The following is a 27,924-nucleotide window of genomic DNA, read 5'->3' as shown; positions in this document are numbered from 1 at the left end:
TTAACAAGCAAGCATCCCTGGAACTGGGTCTAAATGAAAAAATACTTCATCAACCAATCAGAATACAAGGCAGTTATATAAATTTATTTTATGCAACATTGATTAGTTTTGAAAATTCCCATTTTTTATGTTTTAATTTCATCTTTTATTTTTTAAAAATCACTAAAAGGACACAACCCACAAAAATACAATCTGTATCTGCTCTATATTTACAGATAACTGGTCACTATTAAGGCACAGATTTAAAACTAACATTTTTATGTAATAAGTCAAATATTTGTGCATAATATAACACTAACAATACGGTATTCTGTACTGTCATATTCCCTTTGTGGAATTAAAATAAGTGAGAAGTTTTCTTTTTCCAGTGTGTTCTTTTTTTGTGTGAAACCCTACTGAAAAAAATGTTGTTAATGGGAAATTCTTCACTTTGGTGTAGATGATATAAGCACTGCTCAGGAAAAGACCACATCAACTTAATACTGTAGTAAGTTCAGTTTCCAAATATATAGTACTGTCTAGATACATAGCATGTACTTATGAAAGATTAAAATTTAAGAGTGTAAAGGTATTCTTGATGCTTTTAATTTTAGACAAAGTAAGCAAGAAGGGGTTGCAGAAACTTCTGTACAAAGTGTTGCTGAGTATGTCATTAAAATATTTTAGAAAACGAACATAACTGAAAACAACTTGATTCTCCAACGCTAGTCTTAAAAATGAAAATACTTAAAATGAAAGCTCATGGGTAAGCACGTCAGTCAGTCCACGTCAGTGGAGCTACCTACATGCTTATAAGCAAGCACAAGCGTAAATACTTCTTCAATTAGGAGTTGTGGCTTCCACAAGGGTTTGCATGAAGTTGCTCTTGCCTGTGCAACGCACACACAAATACCTCACAGATAAGTGGATATTTACCTACAACATTTGAGCACAAAATTGATGTGAACAGCTGCGTGCATATAAGATGCACTTCTATCCATTCCAATCTGAAAAACAATTTTCAAACCCCAGAGTAAGCTACTGCTATTTGATCAACAGTGGAAGTCACCCGGCTATACACCATTAAGTAGATATGGCTGAAGGAAGTACTGAGCAGTTATTTTTCGCTAACCACAAGACTTTGCATTATTGCTTGATCATCTATGCCCTCAAGTAATAATTTCTTTTAATTCCCTTTGTGTGTGCAAATTTATCTATACATCGCTGTTTTCTCACCTTGAAAGAATTATCCTTGGAAAGTGTCAAAACTATTTCTCACCCATTTTTGCATAAAAACCAACTACTGTAAATGTTACTCTAATCTGAGCACTTGACAGTGGTTTATGTCCATTCTCAAAAGGCTTGTACACCGAACATAAATAATACATTACAGTAGAGGTAATTCACAATATTTCTCATGGGAATGCTTTTCAAAAACATAATGCTTGGAAATGTCATATTGCATTGCAGAAAGAGGCACTTTAGGAAGTCCTTCATTGTACGAGAACCCTTCATAAATGCACAAGACACTTGTAAAGACATAGGAATAATATTGCCAAATTATTTGGACTTTCACAGTATAAGAATGCAATAGTTAGCTCTAGCCACTTATAACATGGACTCTGCTGAACATAACTTGTTTCAGAAATAGTTCATCTCCAGATTCTTAAACACTTCTGCAGCTGACCATTACAAATCTAAATTGAACAAAACATGCTATTACATCCATTTCAAGTTGGTCACTTAATTGCTGCATGCATATTCACGTAAGTAATATTCGTCATTTATTAAATGGCAACACTGCTGTCTTGTCAAATTAGATTAGTTCTGTTTAATCAAACTGACAGCCCGGAGCTCTAGTTTGATGAATGCCTTTCATTCTCTACCATAAGTCTGCAGTAGATCAGTACAATCTGTTACATACTGTAGGTGTATAGGATCTAAAAATAAAAGTCTGATATAAATAAATGTCCTTTAGTGGCAGGATACTAAAAATAGCCCTTTGCTTTGAGACAACCATTAAAAAACAGTTTTAGCATAACAGGCAGCAGTTAAATATGATGACTGCAAAGGGTTAATATTGCAAGGTCCATTTTGGTCTTTCATTGCATCTGTTACAATGAGTTTAATTGCAAGCAGCACTACACTGCTTCACCATAGCATAATAATAGGACTGGTCCACTAGCACGTGGCTTGATTTTAGAACCATTTCTTCAGGTAGCTACTGGGAGACAGAGAGAAGGGAAATATACCTAAGAACCAGCTCCTAGTACCATTATAGTGAGATGTGACTTAATACAGGAACATCTGAAAAAAAATTTGATTAGTGCCAATATAAAAATCGATATGGAAATGAGAGGAATAAATTTCCACAGGACAAGAAATCAGAACATGTAAAGTGCAGAAAGACCTCAATAATTATTTTAAGCAGTACCAGAAAAATCCATCTTGATAAAAAGCAAAATCTATGCTCTCTGGCATCCCAGCCCTTCATTCTTCCTTCATTCAACAAAGTAAAAATTCAGTGCATACATTATAGTTATAGGTAATAAAATACTAAACAAAGAACCCTATATTATTATTATTGCAAAATCTGTCCAATCTACTCGAGTAAAACGTAACCCACATTTGGTGTTTTGAAAGACAACAGACAAAAAGTGTTTTCTCTTATTTTTGGCACAGTATCATGCAGACAAAACGCTTTGGTCCTTGATACCCAGACTCCCAAAGTGCAGAGGGTGGTGTGCAGTGAAGGCTGTCCACAGGATTGCCATGTCCGTCTTTTACAGTTGTCTTTTTGAGCCACAACTTACTGCTACCAGCGACCGCTGACACTAGCAATGTCCGAATGATACTGACGTGGCAGTCTTCCACTTGCTCCACCTTCCAGAAATGAGGCACGTATGTTTGATGGATCAAAGAGTTTTCTTCGGTTTTTATTCAGTTCTGTAAAGTTAAGAAAAGCAACTCATCAGAAATATTTTGACCTAAAACCAAACCAAGACTTCTATTTACATGAAAATATTTCAGACAGAATGGTATCAACTAAAAATGTCAGCTTAGGAGCTCTTTAGGATAGTATAAGAGCCAGGTTATGACTATGTAGAAGCTGCTTGGGAAAAGAGTTTTTATTTGTTTCAAATCTCAATTTGCACAGGTGGAGCTAATACTACCTAGCAATGCTGATTTTGATCAAATTACCATAGCCAAAACAATTTTAAAAGCTCCTGCTACCAGACTCAAAGGCTGCAGTCTTCTAAAGAAACAAGTACATCAGTGTATAATTGTAGCATAATCATGTTATGTAGAATAATGACAGAAAAGCTTATTAGCCTCTCCATAACTTTCTGATAGCCAGTTCTTTATTTTATACAAAACATTGGAATGATTTTTACAATAAAATTCATATTAAAATAACAGGTGTTCACCTCTGATTCAAGTAGGAACCCTAAGTTTGTATTAGTAAATGCTCAAAGCGTTTCTCCTTTCCTCACCTTTCTTTTCTTGTGAGCAAACTTTTTAACAGATACAAAACTGAAGGATTACGCAGATTTTTGTGACAGCTGCTGAATAAATCCACTGTATTTTCACCTCCTTTCTCCCATTTTTTTTAAATGCGAAAAGCGCATTCACTAACAACACTATTAGATTCACTTTGAACAAAAAACTAAACAGAAACACACCAGTGCACTTCTTCCAGCTAGATGAGTGTGAAAGCTCCATTAAGTCTGGTTTCAAGTGCCTTCTGATTATAGTTGAGTCACTATGACCTCTGTGGACTAGATTCTTAATTTCAATCTTACAAAGATCCTTTGACTACTATAAACACACAACTCAAATAAAAGGGAAACAAAATACTAAAAATCAACAAATGAAAACCTGTGTGAATCTATTTCTTTACCTGAGATTGCAAGCAGCATTTTTCTTCTGGCACCAAAAGTGGTAATGCCTAATTCTTTCAAATCTTGATCAGTAAGAGTAAGGAACGTTTGCAGATCAATCTAGAATAAGAAGAAATAGGAAAGTTAAGCAAAACAAGTCTTTCTCCAAAACTACTAAGTTGTAAGTGTGGTACAGAATCGTCTTTTTCCCTACTGCACTTGACAGTTCTTTTAGCAATCTATTCTCTGCATGTACACAGCAACTGGTGTGTTCCAAATAACTTCTTCAATGTTTCTCACCTGGCTATCTTTGACAGAAAGCAGTTTTAGAAAAGCACAGACGATCCAGTAATTGCATTTAACTTTGACTACTGAAATTGAGTATTTAGCAAAATTTCTGCAACATAATTGGAAACAGCCAGGTAGATATGTCTGTAGGTACAGTAGACGTTTCAGACTTTACTAAGTTAGAGGATGATTGCCCACCTACTAGCGATGTAATTGAGTTAATTAAAGCATTGAGCGTTTCACAACATAGAAAGTGTGTGCAACCACGAACATCTGTGGTTTGTTGCTCCTCATACAACTCGTGGAAATATCGTGAAAACTGTTTAGTTAGAAATTGCTCTGGCCAAACCGCTTGGCTCATCACACTTAATCAGCAACTCTTGAGATTAAAAAACAAAAATGAAAATTCCAGACTAAAACCAATTTTAGTGTTAGAAACTAACACAGCCACTTCTCTTTTTCTGGCACCAAGTGTAGCCTCGTAATAATAGGTAAGAATTAATGACTGGCTAGCATGGGCGTTATTAAACATGCAAAGGAGTAAAAAGGAAATAAACCTGCCAAACCGCACACAGAATTAACTGAGGCACAGCTGAATTTGTATTCACTCAGACTGAATACTGACCCAGCCACACAGACTGGTTGCACAAATAAAATTCCTCCACAGCAAAAAGTATGATTAGAGATGAGAAGCACTGGCAGGAAATGCACCAGACGCAGCTGCCTTGGGCTGAAACGGCAATATATTTCATTGGAGCCAGGATGATTCTACGAGCGCATACACATGTGTAACCTAGAGTGCAGGAGAAGGCCTGCCTCATGCCTACCCTTGGAATCATGCTATGTACACTCAAATGCACCTTGGTGTGTGCAAAGCACTTTTCCTCCCACAGAAGCAAACCTGAACACTGGTACACTATTTGAGGAACTCGAGTAAATGGAAGGTCCTCTCAGTTTGTTCTTTTGAGCACACATACAGTACTACTAACAAGGCAATCTGTGCAAATATCCACTTAACACGGTCTATTGTGACAAAACTTTCAGATGCAATGTTGCTTGAGACCAGCTGATGCAGACTTGATCACTGCTGATAAAGATGCAGAGTAGAAATATGGGTCCAGAACTTATGAAAAACATTAAATCTTCCATGGGCTAGCAGCAGTGACACAACTCACACAGCCATACCTGTGCTTTGCTCCCTAGTACACCCAATGCCAGCAGCGTAGTATGACACATGCAGCTTCCTACATAAGGCAACAGTGCTTTCGTGGAAAGATCAGGTACTCTGTGTGTAAGCCAGCAAGTCTTGCAGTTGGGCTCACCGTACTTCTGTGACACAGATTATCTGTCACCAGATTAAGTGACCAACAGATATCCAAATTGACTCTACCTATATAGCATTCTGTGAGCATGAAATACTAGCACCTGACCTAAGGTGAGATATTGACTTAGTGAGTGCAGAGGTGAAAGAGAGAAGTTCCCATATGTAACTGGTCCATCTCCCTGCTGGAAATGGAGGAAGTCCATTCAACTGTCACACAGGATGAAGCAAGAAATGAATGTTCACACATCCCAGCTGTAGCTGAGAGAAGATGTTGCTGCTGAATGTAGACTAGATTTCCATAACATATGCAGGAAGTTGACTGACAGCTATTAAATTCTGGGTATCATCCTGGTTTACAATTAAGAGCCAAGGTTTAAAACTTCCTTGAATGAAGAAAAAGATATCAGTTCAGTTTTTTGTATGAATCAAAAGGTACACGATGAAATAGTACCCATGCTAAGCTGACTGGGAATTCATGAGAGATACAACACACTTTTGGTCAAGAAACAGAACAACTACTGTTATAAAACACATTATCAACACAAAGATGCCTTGCAAAAGAATACTGACCTCTTGCTGTTGAAAGACGTCTGTATATTTGCCCAAACCAAGTTTGCTGAATAGCTCAGGCAGATCAGATCCCTTGAAGAGGCTGTTGAGGTTACAGCCATTGCTTCCAGTCAGTGAAGAAATGCAGTCCATGTAATTACTGCTACTGAGATAGTGTTCAGCTGAAAGGAAAGGAAAGGCAACTTTCAGTCATGCCACAGAAGTGCACAGTTCTCAATTACAATAATTACATTCGATTACCCCTTCAATAGCCAACTTAAATTAATTTTATTTAATAACAGAATGGAAAGGAAAAAACAAAATACACCTTTAAGTGGTCTGAAAGAACAAATGGATTGAAGTGATTTTTCTTGTTAACCTCCATATTTATTTTCTATTAAAAGATGTTCAGGTGAATCTTCAAAGCAATAAAAATCACATTAAGCATTCATCTGGGTACAACTCAGGACCTCATACAGGGGAAGTCATTGCAACACTGTTGCTTTTCCCCCTCCTTAACCCCTTCTCCTCTTTTCTCCAGTAGTTATTTTCGAAAGTATCATTGCACATGAACACAACCAACCTGTTCTGGTTGGAACAGGGATATCATGCCAGAGCATTCTTGGTAGCAAGAGTAACTGTGTGATTTGGTTATCATTTCAGTACATCACAGACATAAAAAAGTGAAACAGCTTTATAAATACTGCATCTGGAAATATGCTACCTATATAATTTTAAAGTTACATTCCCTAAAAGGTATATTTAAAAAAAAAAAGAATTAAGGTTAAGTTTTCAAAGAAAACAGATTTTGCTTAGCAATCCATTTCCTCTGCATGTACATACTGACAGTACACAGCAATACTAAATGACCAGACAGTTAATAATGATTTTTCCTCCTGTTGCATAACAACAAGAACAAAGGTAGCTGCCCAGGACTGCATCAAAACTCTGTAAATGGGGCCACTTTGTTACAGACATTGGAGTATAGACTAAAAGAATACTTTTCCAGGTGAGTAAAATTCAGATTGTTTCAGAGCCTTCTGCTATAGTCTCCACTACTGACTGCCAACAGGAGGCTGTAAAAACACCACTTTTCACATCCTCTATGGTAGGGTTCTTATTTTCTGGGAATAAACTATTTAGAAATTCTCCAGACTGTTAACTTGATCCCAAGTGCCTCCACCAACCTTGGCTCTGTTTTGAAAGAGAATTTTATAAGATAGCGAACTATTCAATGTTCACTGCTGAAATTATGAACATTGGGTTTGACAAATGAAGCAATTACAGTTGGCATTTTAGACTTTAAAAGGTGGTGCCTTCATCTCTTCTGCATCAGAGGAAAATACTAAAAACATCCAAAGAGAAATTAATGATCCTACGCTTGGGGCAGATTATGCAAGACAGCATAGTAAAAGAAACAAAATTATGAGATACTTGTTAGTGAGGAATCATGATGAATTACCATAAAAACAAAGCAGAAGTTCAACAGCACTATGTGACCCTAAAATCTTGCATTGTAGCTCTCCCGCACAGTCTCACATTAAGGTAAGCACAAATGTTAGTCCAGCCAATTCATAGCTGTTTCTTCCACCTCCTTCCCTTCCCTGGAAAAAGCTACAGTGATAGCAGTCTGAGGATTCCCACACTGCCATTACATTCAAATTACTAATTTTCTTTTAATGTATATGTAAATGCATTTTCAATTCTTATTTGATTAAGCTTCCATTTTAAAACTTCCATTTTATTTAATTTACATGTAAGTACTGGCATGATTTTAAAGACATTTTTCATCTCTTCTATACTACGAATATTTAAAATACTGCATGTAGCCATTCGTTGTTGAACTAATATTCTTATTAGAAATATATATCCATAAACCAAGTGTACCAACCATGAATATTTACTCAAATTGAAACTACCCAATCTTATGATGTGCAACTTTATTATTCTTATCTGTGTACTTTGCAATTAGTCTGGGATTTAGGTTTTATTCACCTTTGTAAGAAGAACAGAGAAAAGTAAAAACAGCCATAATGCCGTCAGACAGTATGGTTCCAAATTCTCTATTCCCTCTTTTTGCTGTCTTTCAGAAAGGCACATATTAAGCTACTGAAAAATGAAATGAAGTTTCAAACAATGTGGATGAAGTAAAATAGTGGTCTGTAAGTTTTAAACTTCTTTTTTTTTAAAAAGAAGGAATGAAAACCCTTACAGCCTGCAACCAAACACACGGGAGTTTAAAGCCCTGTGTTAGGCCTAGCCAAACACATAATTTAACATTATTTATTTTTATCACCATAAAGAGAATGCTTTAAAATTCACCATCAGCACAGCTTCTAGTTGCTACACCAGCTAGCAGATAGCCTAGTAAAAGCCTGGCTGTTGCTGCACTGATAACAGCAGAACGATGTTAGTCTAGAAATAAGCTCTTATTAAGGCTGTACACCTTGAAAAAGCCTTCTAAGACAGCAAAGAACTTTTAGCAAGTATGTCTTGAATTTAAAAAATTTCCTCAAAGGTTTCCCTTTTGGACCATTACTTGTATATTATGTTACACAATCTTACATATGCTTTCACTTTCCAATTTGTAGAACAACAACAGAAAAAAAACCTTAAGTTTATTAATTCATTTTACAAGCAACAGTAATTTGAATCCCTAGTGATGCAGTCAGGAAATACAAATATTAGAATAAATATTTACTGGTATCAGTTGGGTTTTAAAATAATAATGATCAGATCTTAAAACATTATTAACCTGATTTATTTTGTTTCCTCTTGGGGCTGGCAATTGAGGAGACAAATTCATGAGCTGTGGGTCCAAGGCCATTACGATCTCTCCAGTTATCAGATTCACTGCCAGTTCCCAGGTGCTCCCGACTGTTGGATCGTGAGAGAGACATCGATGAACCCTGCAAGTCACAGAAAGAAAATTTGGGCAGAAAACACAAATTTGTGATTCAAATGTTTTCTTTGAAGCAGTTCAGTTAAAAAAAAGCTTTAATACTTTTAAGCATCTTCTTGGCAGTTGATCAATTGGAAAATAATTGTAAACCAGACGCAAAAACAGCAGGTGTTTGAAATCCTTAAACCACATATGTTTTAAACAGAAGTTTAGAGACCACACTTCAAAATCAATTTCTCAGTATTTTTAGGTTTGTTTCCAAAGGTTCCGTGGTACCACATTCCCACGCAAGTTGTAGACAAAACAGTCTGTTTACTGCATCCCTTCACGGCAAACAGGCCATTAGTTGGAGAGAAGTGGATCCATTATACACTACTTGACAACTATGTTTATAGCAACAATTCTGCAACAGTTTGAGAATTTTTTTTATAAATAGCTTCTCATATTTCTGTAAAGACCGCTATCAACTCTCATCAATACTGCTAGTCAGTGCTTCCAATTGGCTACATTCCCTGAAAAGCTGCAGTTAATTATGGAATTAGGATGGACTTATCCCCAAAATTGGGGTGATACCACACTTGCATGAATTGAATACAGAATTAAGTGAACAACTTAACTCCATATATTTGCATCAAATTCTAACTGAAAAGCACAACTTGAGAGTTAAGCAACTTTTGTACTGCTCAGGGAAAAAAAATCAACACCACTGGTGAAAAAAGCAAAAGCTCTTTGTCATTGGCAAAATCAGGAAGATGTGAACTAAGGCTAGTAAAACTTGACAATTGAAGAACAAAATGGATTTACTCCAAGTCTTCCAAACAAACAAGAAGAGATCAAGCCTCTGCAATGTGTTTGATCATCGTTATGGTTAAAAGTTTTAAAGCAAAAATGATGTCAGTCAGTTTTTCTGGAAAACTGAACATTCATTAATATATCACAGTGAAGTTTAAATGTTCAGTGAGCTTATTTTCACAAATTAACTTTCCAGACAGTAGACTGTAATACCAACACCACATCTGTTCAAAGACTGGGCCCTCAGTGTATCCCACACAGTTCACATCAAAAACACGTGTAGGGGAGGAAGGGTGGCAGTACAGCCTCTGATACTAATGACATTGAAGACTGCTAAGTGGAAGCAAGAAGCAAAGAATCCAAGATATTTATTTTTTCCCCATGTTTCCACAATAGCTCATAACAAACAAGGATGACAGGAATCCTAATGTTTCACTGGAAGGAGCTAAGTCTATGGTTTGTACACAGGCAGACTCCAAGTAACTAAAACACAGAATTTTCTTAGAACATCTTTGCTTAGAGAGCTTTAGTAGAGCATCATAGCTGGGGGGAAACCCCCCAGCTCATCTCCATTAGTATAAAAACAACTTTAAATAAAGTTAGAGTTCATTTGCTTTTCTCTCTCACAAAGTTACTGCTCCAAACTCAATACAAACCTCCAAATCTATTACATATAGCTGAAAGCCACACAAAGTTCATATCAAGTGGGGAACAGCACAGTACCCTTCATCCTATCATCAAATATCTCATTTGAGTTAAAAGATAGATACATCCTACAGAAAAGTTGTCCGAAGTTCCAGACTGGAAGAAACATATTGCTTGCATTTTATAAAGGTGAGATAAAAATAAAGAAAAATGAAGCAGGGAAATGGGCACAGCAAGTGCATGTAAAAGCTAAAAATTGTTAATTTTGGGAAAGTCTGTAACTTCAAAAAAAAAGTTACATCTATCACCATCATTCACTAGAAATACATTTCCATTACACTGTGGTTTTTATATACCTCATAGGTAGTTGTCATAGATGGCTTATATGATACATGATTAGCTCTTCTTAGTTCTTTGATTGTTTCTGCAGGCATAGATTTAGAGAAGCCCAACCCGCTCCAGGTATTTGTTGGAGTTCTCACTTCTGTTACAACCGGCTTCTTTAACATAGCTGAAAAATGCAGAGACAAATCAGTAAATCTCAACCTTAATAAAGGTGACGAGATAATAATACTGAAGTCACGTATGCTAAGTATGCTAACTTTAACATACTAAACAGTCATTTTAACACTTCCATTTGCAACAGATTGAATTCTACCCATCCTGAAGGCAATTTATTCTGTTAGAAGTAAACCCCATTGGGTTGCAAGAAAGTAAAAAAAATTATATATATATATTTAAAGTATCAAAAAAGAGGGTTTCTGTTTCTCTGCCGGTGCCAGTATATTCAGTTTATCTTTAAACAAGGTTAAAAGATTCATATACTTTTATGTCCCTTATGAATTCTGTAGCTTCATCTATTCCTGAAATAATGATCAACTTAACAAATATGACAAACATCCTAATGCTTAAATTTCATTTAAATGATGTCAATTACAGCAATTAAAGCTGAGAGGCTTTTGAAAACAAATAAAAAAAAACATGGTCGAATTGTATATGGATGTACTCACACAGTATCCCATGTGCAACTTCTTTAACACCATGATTATGTCAGTGTTAAAAAAATATTTGGAACATGGAAAATAAATATGTTTCACTTTCAGCTTCAAATCTGATTACAAATGGAGTTACATAACTGAACCTCCAGAAAATTATTTCAGCGATGAACTCAAATGTCCCAGAAGTCACTGTTTATTCACATACCTTTGGTTGCTAGTAACTTCTTCTGTTCATAGTCAAATGCCTGAAAATTAAACATGCAGAAGATAGTTCACAATTCTAAAATAGATCTTCTAAAAACTTTTTTTTAATTATTTCACAGATTACCAATAACTGAAAGTTTCCCCTGTATGTAAATGCATTCATACAAATGTAGGTAAATTTTAATTATCTCTATTTATATGAGGCTGCAGCACTATTTAGATAGGCAGATTTCTTTCTGTAAAAGTAGTGTTTAACATATATTCCTAAGACAGAACTAGGGTGATTACTTCAGTAAATGTCCCTGTAAATGAGCCTGAAGTTACAGAAAAAAAGCTGTGTTGACATTGCTTATGAGATCTTGTAAAATATTTTTTCATCTCCATTATTGTAAAGTAATAAGACTTTGCACACAAGTGTTTAAATGTAGATTCATATAGCCATGCAATTTATTTTGTGCTGAAGTTATTTTATTTATTCACAGAAGCATTGTTTTAACTCCCTCTTTGTCTTCCTTAACTTAGAGTTGAAGACTGAACCTTTCTTCTTCCTATTTCTTCATATTCCAAAGAAAGCAAGATTTATGTTTTTACTAAATTAAGTCTTTGAGACGTACGATGATGTTTAATTACTTATTCGAAGAGGTCTTACTGTACTATGTGGAAATTAACTAGTAATCATATAGCAGTTTCAGCACAAAAATGACCTTATTTTCACCCTTCTGTACTGTACCACCTCATTGGAAATCATTTGGAAGTAAGGGAAATAAAAAGATTGCAAGGGAAGCAATAGAGTCAAAGAAGCCCCCTATAAACCACACTCATATTCCTGTGAGAAGTGACCATATTTCATGTAATATCACAAGACCAGGTACCTCAGCATTATTTCACTATCTAAAAGCCAACCAGTCAACCCACGTACAACCACATCCCTGTACCATGAAAGAATGAATAGTTTCTCTGGGAAATACTTCTAATGAAACAGTGATGGCAGTGCGCTAGCCAAAAACCCCCTTTGCATTGTGTGGTGCATACATTTTGCAATTACCAAATTTTGCACCAGATTTGGGCCTATTGGGGGGAAGCATACCTGCATATTTACATATGATGGCTGAGCTAGACGTGCTCTTTCGGAGTTCTGCTGGGCAGCTGCTGCTCGCTCTGCGGCCCGCTCACTTCCAGGAGCCTTTTTGTCAGCCACAGGACTTTCAGAAGCACTTAACTCTGCATCTGAGAGCAACCTGTCGGTGGTACTGAGGAAGCAAAGTCAGCATTAAATCCAGCCTTCTCACCTTAACAGTAAATATTCGGTGCGATTTTCATAACTGAGTTGTTTTACCTTGAGAAGTATGGCATTTTCAACAAGAGCCAATGTGCAAACATTTCATCATCCTTTACAATACCTCCAAGTCTCAGCTTTCCTTTACCATATGTACCTTTTTCTCCGTCAGTGAAACAAAACAAATTGCTGCTTCGTATGCTAACAAGTATGAGGTTATGAAGTTAAATTTGAGCTTTCTGGAGTCAGGAATCATCACATGCAATCCCTACGTAGTAGGACCTCATGCTATTTAGCCTAGCTCAAGCTAGCAGCTCAACACATCTAACAGACTGATAGTAGTAGGATAGAGAGACAAGTGATGAAAATTGATAAAGTTAACATAAGCCCTGCATCAATCATTGCAATCCTATGTGCCAATGTACCTCCTACTTAAATCCTTTCTTTCTAAATAAGGAAGAATACTTAAAAATCAGCTCTACTCTGTGCCTGCTCTATAAGTGCACACTCCTCCTTCCTTACTTCAAAACAGATATGTAACCACATTTTAAATGATTAGCCCAGAAAGAAACTCCGAAGAAATTTTGAGTGCAAGAGCCACAACATAAAGAAAAAAAACATACAAGCAACTGAGTTAAAAATCCTTGGATTTCTCAACTGTGAGAACAGAACTCATGAAATATTTGAAATATTATAGCTTTAACAGTGTAAATAAATGAGGTAAGGAAAAAACAACTCTAAAGAGTCATGATAAGCAGTTCCCAAAAGCTACTTAACATTACTTAAAAACATCTCATTAAGAACAAAACCTGTATTGCCAAGACACATGACTCAAAAGGGCCCTTCCCACTGCTAGGTCATTAAAAAAAACAAACGAAGTCACTGAGAACAGTGTTTGAGAACATGCTGTTATGCCCTGAATGTAGTTTTTCTACCAAGGAAACAGCCTCAGATACACACAAAAGCAAAAACCCTTGCAGTTGGGAAATGATGTCAAAATAATCAATAAGAAGGCAAAGTACAAAAGAGCATCCTTTAGAAATATCTAATGAAAATTTCTCTGTAAAAAGTGCCCTTTCTTGTGGAATAGAAAAAGCATTTATCTTTCTCATTTTTCCTCTCCTCTGTCATGGGTACAAACTAAAGAAGAAAATTCCTAGGACGTACAAAAATCATTCAAAATTTGCAATCAAAAGGCAAACTGAAGGGTACCTAACCAAAACCAAACTCAATTTAAATCACCTCATTGACAACTAAAACATCCATTCTATCTACAAACACACATACTAAGTATTTTCGCGTGGTGAAAGCTCCATTTATCTGCATTTGCACTTTTAGCTTACTGTAAGTGAGAGTTTTTGGTGCCTTGCAGTAATTCAACTGTCTGCCTCTTTGCACAGGCCTGTTTGGAAGAGCTTATCATCTGCTTCAGATCACTGGTATTTGCTGAATGGGACGGACTTCTTGGCATGCCCACTTCTACAAAAGCATCATTGCAACCTGCAAGATCAATAAAGAAAACTTAAAAAAAACAAAACAAAAAAACACTTAAATCTTGTAGTGATTATTACCTTAGTAAGCATACTAGAATACAAAGCACAACCTGCTTTCCTTCTTACATAACTAAGCTCAGTCTTTAGAATAACATCTTGCTTTGAATTAAGTCAGAAATTTAAGTTCAGATGCACCAGAAAAAGCCAACAAACCCATGTATCAGTGTCAAAAGAGTACCTGTTATGACTTGTAATTATTTTTATTTATTTATTTAAGTAAAAGCCAAGTAACATTAACCAATTTTAAAGATGATTGGAAGTGACTAGTTATTTCAAATGAATTTGATTTGTTATCCTGTTCTATTAAATCCTGTCAGGTGGTAAGAGAATCTTTGCTGGAATGAAAGCACCTCACTTAATATTCAAATATCTTTAGGGTTTTGCAAATATTTTTGTGTTTGATTGGTCGATGCATCTTTCATTCAGACAGCCTTTCAGACGACCACAAGCATTAAGAGCATCTCCTTTACTGAACAGTATTCACAAGAGGAGCAGGGCCTTTACAGAAATCTACACAAGTTTGAAATGGAATTGATCTTGCCTCCCTCCAAGAAGTAAGGAAAGCTCTTTATGCTGCACTTTAGGAGGTGAAGTAATCAACTGAAATGTTATTATAAAATGTGCAAATAAATTCTGCTTGCCAGTGTCATTTAAGTTTGATGTACACATAATTTTGTGCAAGAATAAATCTGTCAAAGGCATTAAATCTTTCCTTCCACTGAAAAGCAAAAATAAAACATTGCTTAAGCCAGCAGATAAATCTTCAGCAATGAAATTAAGCATCTATAAACAAAACCCTAAAATTGTACAAGCACTATACATTTGTATCACAGCCTGTAGATGTTGTACATTTGTTTCATGAACACACGTGGGCTACACAAACACTACGAAAGAATAAAGTGCCAAAATCTTACCTTCTGTACCATTTGACTTGGCAGCTACTTGTTCTGAGGCACCATGAGTGCTTGTTTGTCTTGCTGAATCACTGTGGTTTGCGCTCAACACGTTTTCTCCCAGTGAAGTGGCAGACAGCGCAGCATACTTGATATTTGTGGTCTAAAATAATTGTCAAATTTAAGTGATTGCTACACTTAAAATATTGTAAATTTTGCCCGTCTGTACAAGAAACAAAAGATTCATCTCTGACATAGGAAAATAATATGTTTGAATGCCCCATTTTTCAAGAAGGGGCATAACACAACATTTTGAAAACGCTACTGTTCAATTTGAAAACTTAGTAGTCTTCAGAATCTACTAATGTCACTTCTTTATCCCTTCAGACTTCCTTAGACAAGGTTCATTACAAACAGATCTGATTCTCCAGAGATCATGTCTCTTACCTTCACGTGACCATTTAAAGAAGCTGACACTTTCTTATTCTCTGACTGCATGCCATTGACATGGACTTCAACAGGAGTTAGGCCCGGTGGTGGAGATGGAGTGTTCTGACTATAATTAGGTACTCCAGACAGCAAAATACTAGTTAAAGTTGCTTGAGCAGTTGATGGTATCATTAGGTGTGGAATAGCAGAGAAACCTGTGAAAAGACATTTTGGTAATCCTCTAGTTACGTTTCTCACTTAACTCAGTGATTCAAATAAGTATCTATCATTACATAGGTTTGAAAGTTTCCTTTAGAATCACATGCCAAAAATATAATGCTTTAATCATTACTTCTGGATTAACAAAGTTTATTATGTTAGCCAAATGAAAACATTGTATGTGACAGCGTGTTATATAATTTCATATACATATAACTTCAAATTATGACATTTATTCATCTGTGTGAACGTAAAACTTGGGAATTAAGGCTCTAAAATGAATGATTCTGGACTCTGTTGTTATTCTTACACCTTACTGTTGAAGAATCAACAAAATCATCCGATCTACATTTAACTTCCACCAACCTGTGGCATTAGTGTTAGCAAGAGACGTTGTCCACAAAGCAGGGCTAGGTGTGCCTGAACTTGGACTCTGCAGGGGACTCACTGAGCTATTGAGAGCATTCAACAGAGAATTTGGAGTAGTTGAGGTGTTGACGGAGAGTGCTGTTGGACCTAAAAGGCCTGCCAAAAAATTACACGTGTGAATATTTAGCTAGGACTTGATAGAAGATACTCTTGCGAGTTTTAAGCAGCAATAAAAAACAAAACAAATAACCCAAGTAACACCAGCATATATTTTATAGGCAGATCTTAACATTAAGCTTCATGTTAATATGGTGCAAACAGCACATTTAAGGACCAGGATTCTTTAACTGGGAAACATGAGAACTGCAGCACTCTTCATGTCCATCTTCTGGATGAAGTATTGTAACTTAAGTCTGAAATAGCTGTTTTTCATGTTTCATGCTTGCCATCGTTTGTATTACCTCACTGCTTCAGTTTGTTTTACAGAAGCATCGCTTACAGAATAAGAAAGCAACTGTATTTTATAACCTTGCTTTCATTTCAAACAACAGCTTTTTTTCTGAAAACCTCATGAACTAAACCACTACTTCCACAGTAAGAACTATTTAGTTCCTTTTTGCAATTTCAATACTGATAGTAATCATCCTCCAAACGCATTTCCTCAAACTAGCTCTCAATATATGAAGTCAGATCAGAAATATATTGAGATGAAATAAAAGCCAATCCCAAGGTGCAGGCATGAAAAGAAAACTACAGCAGGAGCCATGTTAAAAATTACAGTCAAATGGAACATTAACTTTCATCTGTGTGATCTTGACAAAAGCATTGACAGAATTACACAGCCCTCCTAGATGGCAGACTGCAGGGTAGTTACATGGTAATGCTGAATTTTGGGGACCAGTGACATTAAATTTGTCACTAGATTCTTGTTGAGTAGTTCAGTTCTGTACTTGTTTGATAATTGGCCTTTGCAGAGCTTGAAAAAGAAAAGATAATTTCAGTCTGGACTACCCATTCCTTCTATGAAATTCTATCAGATAAGAATCGTGAATATTTCTGTCCTACACTTCATACTGGTGAGGAAGGTCTAAAGTAATAGCCTATGCTTCACTTAACTGAATTAAGATACATTAATAAAGTAAAATACATACCAAGTCCAGTGAGTCCTAATCCTGCTGAAGACAAGATATCCAAACCAGGACAAGACAGACCAACGGGACATGAGACAGTAGAGGCATTTGATGCTATGGTGACTCCACTGCTTTCAAGTCCCAGAAGACATTTCCGTGCCTCATACATATTTAAGGCATTTCGTTCAACACTTTTTACAATCACAGACTGGAGTTAAAGACAGACACAGGAGCAAAACAAAAGGAAAGAAGAGGAAAACCAGTAACGAACAGCTGTATAACGCGTCTGCAACACGCACAACTCTTAAATCTCCCCTAACAGTAACATAGCAGTGTAAGATAATGTGGGAAAACATCCATTAGCAAGTACTTAAATTCAGTGGCTTAATGGTTAGGTTAGGAATTTCGTATGCATTTTACAAAGCAGAAATGATGAAAGTATTTTCTATCACTGGTTATCATTGCTTACTATAAAAACAGGTTATTACTGAACCTTAGTGGTATTGGGCATACCAAATCTGAAGTGCCCCAAGATCTATAAAAGCGATTCAATAATTGAAGTCTTACACTCTTTTACCAGGGTTCTATATGTCAAAGTAGACAAAACTTTCTACAAAAGCAACCAAATTCCTAGCTGTCTGAAAAAAGCCATAGGTAACACCTGAAAAATTAAGGAAATAACCTATTTGTTCCCTGTACATTCTCCTCACACTGTTTCTTTGTATGGACTGTACATATCCCTACACAGAGATGCTGAACAGCTAACAGTAACCAACACTGCTTTGATAATTCTGTTTGTTACGACAATATGGACAATGGTATAGATAACTGAGTACTTCCTTCTCACATTTACCTGAGTATTTTAACAACAAATATTAATTCTCAGAAATACTTTGTAATTCTATTCTGTGTTGCTTTTTTCCCCTCCAACTTCTCTGCAGACAGTTAAACTTCCTCACAGCAGGTTTTTTTATTCTTAATTCTGATTGCTAAAGAACTCTGCAATTATGTGGGAAATATATGATTCAAGGATTTTCTTTAAAACCAAGAATGGGTCTAATCAGATCTAATGTTTCCCTCCTATTTTTTCCCCCTCACTATTTCTATATAAAGTCTAATCACTATATCACCAAATATTTAATGAATAAGCCAAATCACCGTAAAGGAGAATTATTACATTTAAATTGATATTTCAAGCAGAAAATACATACATATTTTACAAGTTTATGATCTATTAAGTCAGGAAGGAAGGGCACACATGTCAACTCACCAGCTCTGAAAAGCTGGTATAAATGCCTATAATGAATACATGAGCTTTTTACCAACCTTGCTTGGTTGCTTTGGCTTTGGCTTAATGCTTATGAAGACATCTAACTGCTCCATTAGCTGCGTTATAAATTGTGGTTCTACTTCAATTTCTTCCTTCATATCAAACATGAGCACAAGAGGAAGGCAACCCTGAAAAGATAGATGCAAGAATTTAAACATATGCTTTCCTCACACTAATGTTAGCAGTGAACTGAAATACATATTGACTGCACGCGTAAGCACAAGGATGTAGTAAGCCCAGAAAAAATAAGGATGCAGTTTTAAGTAAAGCCACTTTATTGCCAATGAGAAAGTAACTGCAGCTTTTTACTCTTGGATTCTGAATAAAAACTTTGGTGGTGTAGAGATGAAATGATTTGTTGACTAGTTTGACATCAGTCAGTGCATATATACCCCCTGTTACCTCCCTAGCTAAATTAAGACTATCTAGAGGATGCAAATTCAGAAATGATTATTACATATCAAATCAGAAAAAGATACTGTCAGAAGCAGTCTACATTAGATTCAGCTTAGAATAAGGGAAAACAATTCTAAAAAATTGTCTCCACAAGTCGCCGTGATCTAATGCTCAACTTCTACTTTCTTTTTCCTATACTCCGTAGCTAATCACGATTTTCCACTAATGTAAGTGGCATCACTGAAACCTTTCAAATATTAAGCTTCGAATTATAGATAACTGAAAAAAATACTCAAAAGCAACCAACCCTAAAAAAAAAACAACCAAAAACAAACAGATAAACCCACCGCAGCCTTCTCAAGGTATCTAGGGGTTGTTAGATCGCTCATAAATAACCAAGTCAGTAGAAGACAAGTCTACTTAGTGTAAATTTGGATTCACAATAAAGTAAATATAATATCACATGTACCAGGAAAAAGTTGAGTAAGAAAACAGACATTTGACTAAATATGACCATTTCCTTAGTTTCCTCCTCTTGCTTTGGAACAAAAGTTACAAATTGGTATATTCTTCACATCTCCAGCTCAGTATTTAATTTTTATGTACGTCTTCTCACAGTACCACTTCTAACTACAAAATACTTTCCTAACATAAATTTAAATTAAAGCCAATTCTCTTGATTATTTTGACTTTAGAAAGACTGATATAACTTCACTAAGTAAACTTGGCTAAAAAGAACGATCACAAAGTTAATCTAAAGAAAACACACTGAAGCCAATAATCCATGTTCCCATTAAAAAGCTACAGAAAGTAATACCATGAGGTTTAATCAAATGCCTGCTGAACAAAAATGCAACTGAAAGGTTAACAAGACAAAGAGGGAAAATGGAAACTTGGGAATTGGAACGTCAGGTTTTATAAATGTAAATGGCTGGACTTTTGCACTGAAGTTTTCCTCCTGTGCTTAGAGCACAGGATTTGTCAATATCATCCATAATTAAATACAATACAGTCCAAAACATTATATGCATAACCAATAAAGAAAGTCTACTTTTTTAGTGATTATAAAAACACACATAAAAGCAAGGGATTAGAGATGAAAGACAGAACACTTTATCAAGACCCAAACCCCTCTCAGTCTACTAGTTAAGTCACTACATCTTCTTTCTTCCGCCTACAGTTGGCCTTCATCACTGCTATGATCATTGCCTTAATCAACATGATGAATATTTCTCTGCAAGCAACATGTTGATGATTAGAAACTGAGAATAGCACATCACCAGAGATGTGTGAGATGTACACTCACACTTTATACATTAAATGGCCTTATCAATGATATTAGTTTCTAGCTAATATTAAAGTTTCCATTCAGACATACTATTAATCAACTTCTGAAGTAGCACTGCTACACTACATATGTCATAAACTAAGGCACACATTAAAGGCATACTGTCAACTCTGCAAACATTTATGGTGTTTCTTTCCTTGGTATCAGTGTCTAGATTCTTCTAGTTACAAGATCCCTAAAAATTAAAACAGAATTACTTGACCTTTATTTTTATATCACATCCCCCATTCTATAGGGCACTTCTACAGCCTGACTGTGAAATAGCATCAACTATTATTCTAGCTGAACCAGAGCAGCTGGAAGGAGCCAGGAACAAATAGACCATGGGAAGAAGGTCAGCACGCAGTTCTACCTCACAGAAAATTGCTCTAAAACACAAAACACTGGACTATGTCAGAGAAGAACCAATCAAGAAAATAGTACTTTAAGTGAAGCTCAGAACGACTGCAGCTGTTTAGTTCTAAGTACAATTGACAAATTCAAATGTTTATATCTGAGGCTGAAAAACACAGATTTACTAAGTTAGGAATTGGGGTTAAGATTTTATCTGATTAGCTGCTTCTTCCCTCAGCCTTTCAACTGACTAAATAAGACAAGCAGAAGATGTCAGCACATAGCAATAACTCCTCCCTCCCAGTCTCCTTCCACTCAGGAGCATACTGTTACCATAAATACAAATTGCTTATGCTGCATTAATACTGCCACAGCCTTTTTTCAAATCATGCTACCACAGATCACAAGTACTTTGAGTAACTACAAACACACACAAAACACTGATGAAATTAGAACACTCAGCTGATTGAGCATTTTGCAATGTAATAACACTTCTCTAAAATTGACATACACTAGGCCAATGTGGAAAGGGTACATTTTCCATTATTTAGCATTTTTACAAGCAAGTTTAACTGAAAGTATTTACCATGAGATATTGTCTGGCAAGACAGACAGACTCAATTGTGCCCTGGAGGTAGACAGTGGATTTCTTCTGTGGGTTACTAGGGTCAGGGAAATGAATCTGAGCACCAGTCCTCTGCATGATATGTTTGATGTTACTGCCATTTCGACCCATCATAAAGAGATGATGCTGTGCTGCAATGTCCAATTGCGTGCTCACAGGGATTGCTGAAGCCAAGCTCCCAGCTAGGTGTTCTAGAAGCATGGCTGTTCCTTCCTGCAGGGGCAAACACAAGAAGCTGATGATACAGTCCTTGTAGGAAAACAAAAGTTGCACCAGACTGCACTTGGCATTCAAGAAAAATTTCTGTTTTGATTAAAAACTCAACTGTTTTGTAAGAAACTTCACTATTTCCATCTTAAGACAAAAAGGAGAGTTTAATTGTCATCACTAAAGACAAATATTAAGACATCAAACTGTCTGATCTCAGCAAAACTCCTGGGCCACATACACAGGAATAAGAAAGTCAATTGAGACTTTATTGGGTAGGTACACTTGCAAAATTTATCTTTCAGTTTTGGCCTCAGTTATTCTCATAGGCTTGAGATACACCCATACGAGACAATATTTATCTGTCACACTGCCAGTCATTAGTAAAAGTTTCTTTATTACAGTAAATCGGCTCATGGTAGTGAGCCTAACTTCTGTTACATCCACATTTCACAACCAACTTAGCAAGACAACTCTGATGAACCATTAAGGCACATTTCAAAGTTAAATATTTGACTGCACATTGAGAAAATTGAAGCATGAAAGACTTTCTACTATTGCTTTTATTTAAGATGAGTGTAGGATTAGGACACATTCCAGAATTGTCGCAAACCTAAAGAGGTATACAGCAACAACAAAATATATAACTTGATGTTGTGCCAAGCTTTTAAACTTAGAACTACCACATTTTTACACTTTATCTACACCACTTCAAGTTTTTTGAGAATTAATACTAAGATTTTAGAAGTGATTTTGCCATCACATGTATGGATGGGGAAGGATATAATGTTAACATAATACTTAGATACCTAGCTTACAAATATATGTACAATATGCAGAAACCTCCTCAAGATGACATTACCTTCACAGCACTAGTATTATTTTGTGACCCTCTGACAATGACTGTAGCACCATACATTCGAGAGCGTTGTTTAAAGGAAACTGAAATGTTGTATGTCTGAGATATATGCTGAATGGTGTGAGAATTAGGATCAGGGATTGGTTGCAGAATTCCAGCAATAGGCAATTCAAACATGAGTACCAATGGAAGCAGCTCCTAGAACATTAAACAGAAAATACTGAAAAACTAAGTCATGCTCAATAACATTACCATAACTTTATTAATGAATTGGAACATATTGATCAGTTATAATTAAACTAATATATTAATTTGTTCATTTAGGAAGATATTATCTTGAGTTAAAAAGGCATTGCTTTTCCAAGGAAACATGTTTTATGTTGTTGGTTTTTTGTTTGTTTTAGACAGCAATTTTTGTTTGTTCAAAAACAACAGGAACTTTTGCAATTATGTGGCAATCGTAAAGCCATAGTTTAATTACCTATATTTATCCACGCTGCTAACAGAAGTCATTATTTGTAAACATTCATAGAGAAGCTTTTGTTCTGCCACAGATAAGAGCTCTTAAATCAGGTACAAAGCTACATAACATTGGCTTCATGTCTTCGAAGACCACATTTTTATAAATAACACACCTGACTACAATTATTGTTGGGGAAAAAAACATATTACACTTCATTAGATTTGTTACCTATGCTATGATGCACACAAATCAAAACCAGAAAGGGAAGACAGGAAGTGCTGTGAGCGGAGAATGGAACCAAATTCCACTATAATTTTATCATTTCCATACACATAATAACAACAACGGCTGCCTTTTAAATCATATTCACACAGGATGCCTGAGTTTCTATAGGTCAACTGGGGAGCATAAATGAAAACGCAATTTTAAGCACAGTATGGGATACTTTACTTCTTGCTTATACTGTAGACTGTGTTCAGTGTTTTCCTTGAGCTATTTAAAAACTGATTCACATTCTACTAAAATCTATATGATACCCTCATATTACTCATATATTACTCATGGATACACTTGTTCATTCTATATTTCTGCTGTCAGAGGACAGGGCCAAACAACTGTAAGGATCTTACATCTACACAGCAATATTTTCCTTCAAGGTGTTTTCAGGGGAGCATTACACTGAAATAGGCTATTACCCGAATTCTAACTCTTGCAGACTCCACTCCAGCTGGCTGTCCTGCTATAGACACCTGGAAGAGTAAGAAAATAGAAAACACGCATTACATTTTCAAGTGAGGCATTTGAAAATTTATCAAAATATCAATGCTTCCTTTAAGAATCAACACTGAGGTACATCCAGTAACATTCCAACTGTTGCCTAAACCACAGCTAAAAATTTAATCCAACTTAAAAAAAAAAGAGAGATCTACTTAAAAATATTACAGCATCTTAGGTTACCTACACTTCAGCAACTAGAAGTTTATCAAATGATCAATACAGTTGTTAGGATTAAATAATGGAAATAGTACTTTATGTGCTGAAAGCCTTTCAGCATGTTTTCTTGAATGTTTCAAAATTGCTGTGTTTTGATGAGAAGCCCAAGAGAGATTCTAAACACCACGATGCAAGATGAGAAGGTAAGCATTTCACTAATGGCTAGCATTACAGGAGACATCCAAAACAGATAGTGACTTATTCTACTGAAGTTGAACTTATAATAGAATGTTTGTGTTTGTTAGCTATGCACCAACTCTTGTTTTCGAAAACATAACAACATGAGTCAGAACTAACAACGAGTTATGCATGATTCAATGAAGAGTTTTAAAAAAAGGCTTTGTTTTTCATAGTGCTGCTTTAGCAGAATGCTCACACTAATTTGCTAACTTCTGCATGCTCTAAGTAATCTTAGCTTTAAAAAAAAAAAGATTCGTGAAGCATCACAAATTGTTCTGTTCATAAAGCTTTCTTTTAGGAACTCCTGTGCTTTCTAGAATGTAAACAACAAATACTTAATTCTCTGAACTTGAATTCCACTCCTCTCCAAAAAAAAAAAGAAAAAGGTAATTGGAGGTAAGTTTAGAACTGTTTCATATTGATATAAATATTTGCCCAGAGAAGCTGTGGATCTCCCATGTGCTCCATCCTTGGGAGCATTCAAGGTCAGGCTGGACTGGGCTTTGGGCAACCAGATCTAGTGAAAGTTATCTCCACCTTGACAGGGGAACTGGAACTGGATGGGCTTTAAGATCTCTTCCAACCCAAACCATTCTACGATTCTAATATATTTTAGAAATCTACAATACAAACTAGCTAAAATGTAGTAGTTAAATTAGAATTATACATACTTGGTTGCTTTTTTCTGCTTGATTATTCCTATTTGAGTCTGGAAAATGGATATGGCATCCTGTTTCCTCCATCACCTTTTTAATATTATTGCCACCTTTACCTATCACATGAGAATGTTCTGTATGTGAAACATCCATCTTCAAGGTTACCCGATTGCTCTGGAAATGAAGCACCCATGATTAGATACATTAAGAGCAGAATCTGAGTATTTCATAGCATTGGAACTAAAAGAATGACACTGAAAACTGCTTTTCAAAGCATTTTTGTAGTTCATCTTCTACTCAGATGAGACACTTTAGTACGGATCACAGTCATTAATATTTTCTAATGCAGAAGTAACATGGAGATGAAGTTAGACCTTCAAAATACCAAATTTTTTCCAGTACATCATTTTTTTTTTTTAAATGCACAAACATTGTCTAGAGCTTTTCTTAATAGTTAACGGTTGCTAATAATGTTCACAGTTGTTAAAGAAAAATGCTGCTTATCACTGGAGAGCTCCTTCTGGCTGGCTGTGGAAGAGAATGAAAAGTTGGCATACAACAAAAGTTGGCAGAAGCTTCATACATTTACATGAAAAATTTGCTACTAGATGAAATTAAAATCCGATAGAAGACCTGAAAGTAAATTTTTTCTTACTTTTGTGTCCAGGACTGACATGATTTTCTCTTTAGCTTCTTTAACGTTTTCCTTTTTTCCAGAGACTTTAATATGAGGATCTATAAAATAAATAAATATTTTTAAGAAATAAAACCAATATCTATCAAACTTTTGTCACCAGTTAAAGGATAGCAGTCTGAAAGAAGCATTTTCAAAGCTTCCAAGATTATTCTTACCCACTTTCTATCGTTTATTGATCAATTGTACCATCAGCCTTCAGCTAAAAATCAAATATATTATTCAATCCTTTCAGTTAGGAGTTCAGGATTACCCAATCAGTTTATTACACACTGTAACCTACATAAAATAAATACAAATCACATGCCAGATGTGATTAAAAATAATGCCTGTGATACAGTTATCTACCTAAGAAACCACATCTTAAAAAAAAAAAAGATTGAGGGCAAAGAGAAAACTCTTAGCCTGCCTCAGTTGAGCTTTTGACACAGAACACATCGAAGGGGGAACTGATGACACCACCCAAACCTCAGCATCACTTCATTATCTCATTTCTACAAGTATCCTTCACTGTCTTAAACTGGCAATAAAAATGAAGGTGCCTCCAGCAGAAGCAGCTTTCTAATTGAATTTACCAAATCAAATTGAAATAGTACCATTAAACAATAAATAAATCAAATCTTCCAAGTGTTCAGTACATTCAATCACTGTTAAACTAGATACTCAAACTAGATACTCAAAACTATCATCAGCTAATTGAAGCATCTGCCCCTTGAGATGTAAAATTGTGGATCTACACACAAACTAATTTGCAATATAATTTTCAAACCATTGTCCTTAAGAAGCCTATTTTGCTCTGCTGAGCTAACAGGCAGAGTATCTCCTAAGTTAAGCATCATATACACACCGGTGTGTGGAAATCACATATTAGATGGTTTAGCAGCACCACCTGGTGTCCAGAAGCATAAAGTACCACAACGTACCACAATCCAAAATGACTCTCAAAACATGAGGCAAACACCACCACCCAAATTTTTAAGTCTCAGAAACACAGACTTGATCCTGCAAGTGATGCTAGGCACGTTTCTCTTCCCCTAATACAGGAATAAATTTGCAGGAAAAGCACTTTTAGTCCTGGTGCGGAATGAACTGTTCTCCTCAAAAAACCCTACATCATCTTCTGGCTAATTAATGCTACATTCATCTAATTCATTATGCTAAACTGGTATAAACATCTTCGTTCACAAAGGTAAATGTGTTTTCAGTGGCTGGAAAAAATAGCGTAATACAACACGTCTGCTTTTGTCATCATCTCAGCAACAGAAATATTTCACTAGTACACAAATGCCAAATAATACAACTTAAAATTGTCAACCTGTTGTACTCAGTTGAAAAGTGAATATGTTTAAGTCATGCTTGGATACACTTTTTCCAGCAGTAAAAAAAAAAACCCTAGTGTTTTAACACTGGGAAGTTTGAACGCATTCAGCTGGGAACACAAATGTTGAAGGACAGAGGATTCACTGCCAAGTCTAATGAAAGTCAAGAAAAATGTGGCATTTTGAGTTCTAAGAAACAGACATATTTCTTTAAAAAAATAAACAACCAAAAATTGTAGCTGCTAGAACACGGTATGTGCATAGAACCTAAGAGAGGCCCTGAAAATATGCTGCTTCAGCCTTTTCACAACAAAGTAAGAAAAACCAAAATAGTCTTAAGGGCATTTTTTTTTTTCTTTCTGTTTTAAGTTGACAATAAGCCATGTGGTTCTAATGTGTTTAAGCTGTGAGTGATATTTGAAGTGGATGGCGCAGGCTGAAATTCCCAGAAGCAGATTCTAGCACATGATGTGTGCTCCAAGTGCTCGTTAGAGGCAACCAGGAAAAACACAAAACCAAAAACAAGAACAATTCAGGGTTGATTTTCACATAATTGTAAACATAGTATTTCAATACCCATTTGGTCACAAGTACGAAAAATATCTGGTATCACAGCTAGCATCCCATAGCTCTTAGTGCTAATGACAAGTACTGCTGCTCTGTCATGTTTGTTCATGCAGGGGTGAAGATAGATTTCAGGTCATGCATTTTCTCCCTCATTCATCTAATTTGGGTCCCTTTCTTGTTGATACTTACAGCTTCAGAAAGAAGTAATTCTGTATTACTGCATTTTGCTTTTCTTTGCTTTTAGAGGAAAAAAAGCTCAATTCCTCACATTAAGAAACAAAAAGAACCCAGTGTTGTCAGTGACAAATCTAGATCTACTGTCATGTAGTCAGTGACAAATCTTTCAAACGTGGTCTTAAGTACTCTCTCCTCATTTGACTCCTTCTCAATGGCACAGTGTTTGGAAATGGATATGAAGCAACTTGTTTTTTGTGTTACCAGAATTCCTCCTCTGAGGCTTGCTCACTCCTTCAAGGAAATGCTGTTTAGATATGACCTTACAGACAAAATCTTGCATTAAAAA

The 27,924-nt window shown here is 35.8% G+C and overlaps 1 protein-coding gene across 1 annotated transcript in view; it reads right to left on the bottom strand.

Moving 5' to 3' along the window:
• Positions 1-63: 63 nt before the first annotated feature.
• The window catches only part of BICC1 (BicC family RNA binding protein 1), a 110,951-nt gene continuing 83,090 nt past the window's right edge, over positions 64-27,924 (bottom strand). The window contains exons 3-20 of the mRNA XM_010714223.3: positions 25,477-25,605; positions 24,837-24,995; positions 23,688-23,741; positions 22,533-22,727; positions 21,425-21,676; positions 18,758-18,889; positions 17,453-17,639; positions 16,299-16,457; positions 15,732-15,928; positions 15,306-15,447; positions 14,182-14,338; positions 12,650-12,812; positions 11,564-11,603; positions 10,717-10,871; positions 8,777-8,930; positions 6,043-6,203; positions 3,881-3,980; positions 64-2,925 (exon numbers count right to left, since the gene is read on the bottom strand). Of these exons, the coding sequence (XP_010712525.2) occupies positions 2,795-2,925; positions 3,881-3,980; positions 6,043-6,203; positions 8,777-8,930; positions 10,717-10,871; positions 11,564-11,603; positions 12,650-12,812; positions 14,182-14,338; positions 15,306-15,447; positions 15,732-15,928; positions 16,299-16,457; positions 17,453-17,639; positions 18,758-18,889; positions 21,425-21,676; positions 22,533-22,727; positions 23,688-23,741; positions 24,837-24,995; positions 25,477-25,605 (2,667 nt within the window). The 3' untranslated portion in view covers positions 64-2,794. The remainder of the gene's footprint in view (positions 2,926-3,880; positions 3,981-6,042; positions 6,204-8,776; positions 8,931-10,716; positions 10,872-11,563; positions 11,604-12,649; positions 12,813-14,181; positions 14,339-15,305; positions 15,448-15,731; positions 15,929-16,298; positions 16,458-17,452; positions 17,640-18,757; positions 18,890-21,424; positions 21,677-22,532; positions 22,728-23,687; positions 23,742-24,836; positions 24,996-25,476; positions 25,606-27,924) is intronic.

Source organism: Meleagris gallopavo, chromosome 8 (assembly GCF_000146605.3).
Source record: "Meleagris gallopavo isolate NT-WF06-2002-E0010 breed Aviagen turkey brand Nicholas breeding stock chromosome 8, Turkey_5.1, whole genome shotgun sequence".
NCBI lineage: Eukaryota > Metazoa > Chordata > Aves > Galliformes > Phasianidae > Meleagris > Meleagris gallopavo.
The sequence above is the reverse complement of the archived record's forward strand: the minus strand, read 5'-3'. Positions and strand labels throughout refer to the sequence as shown.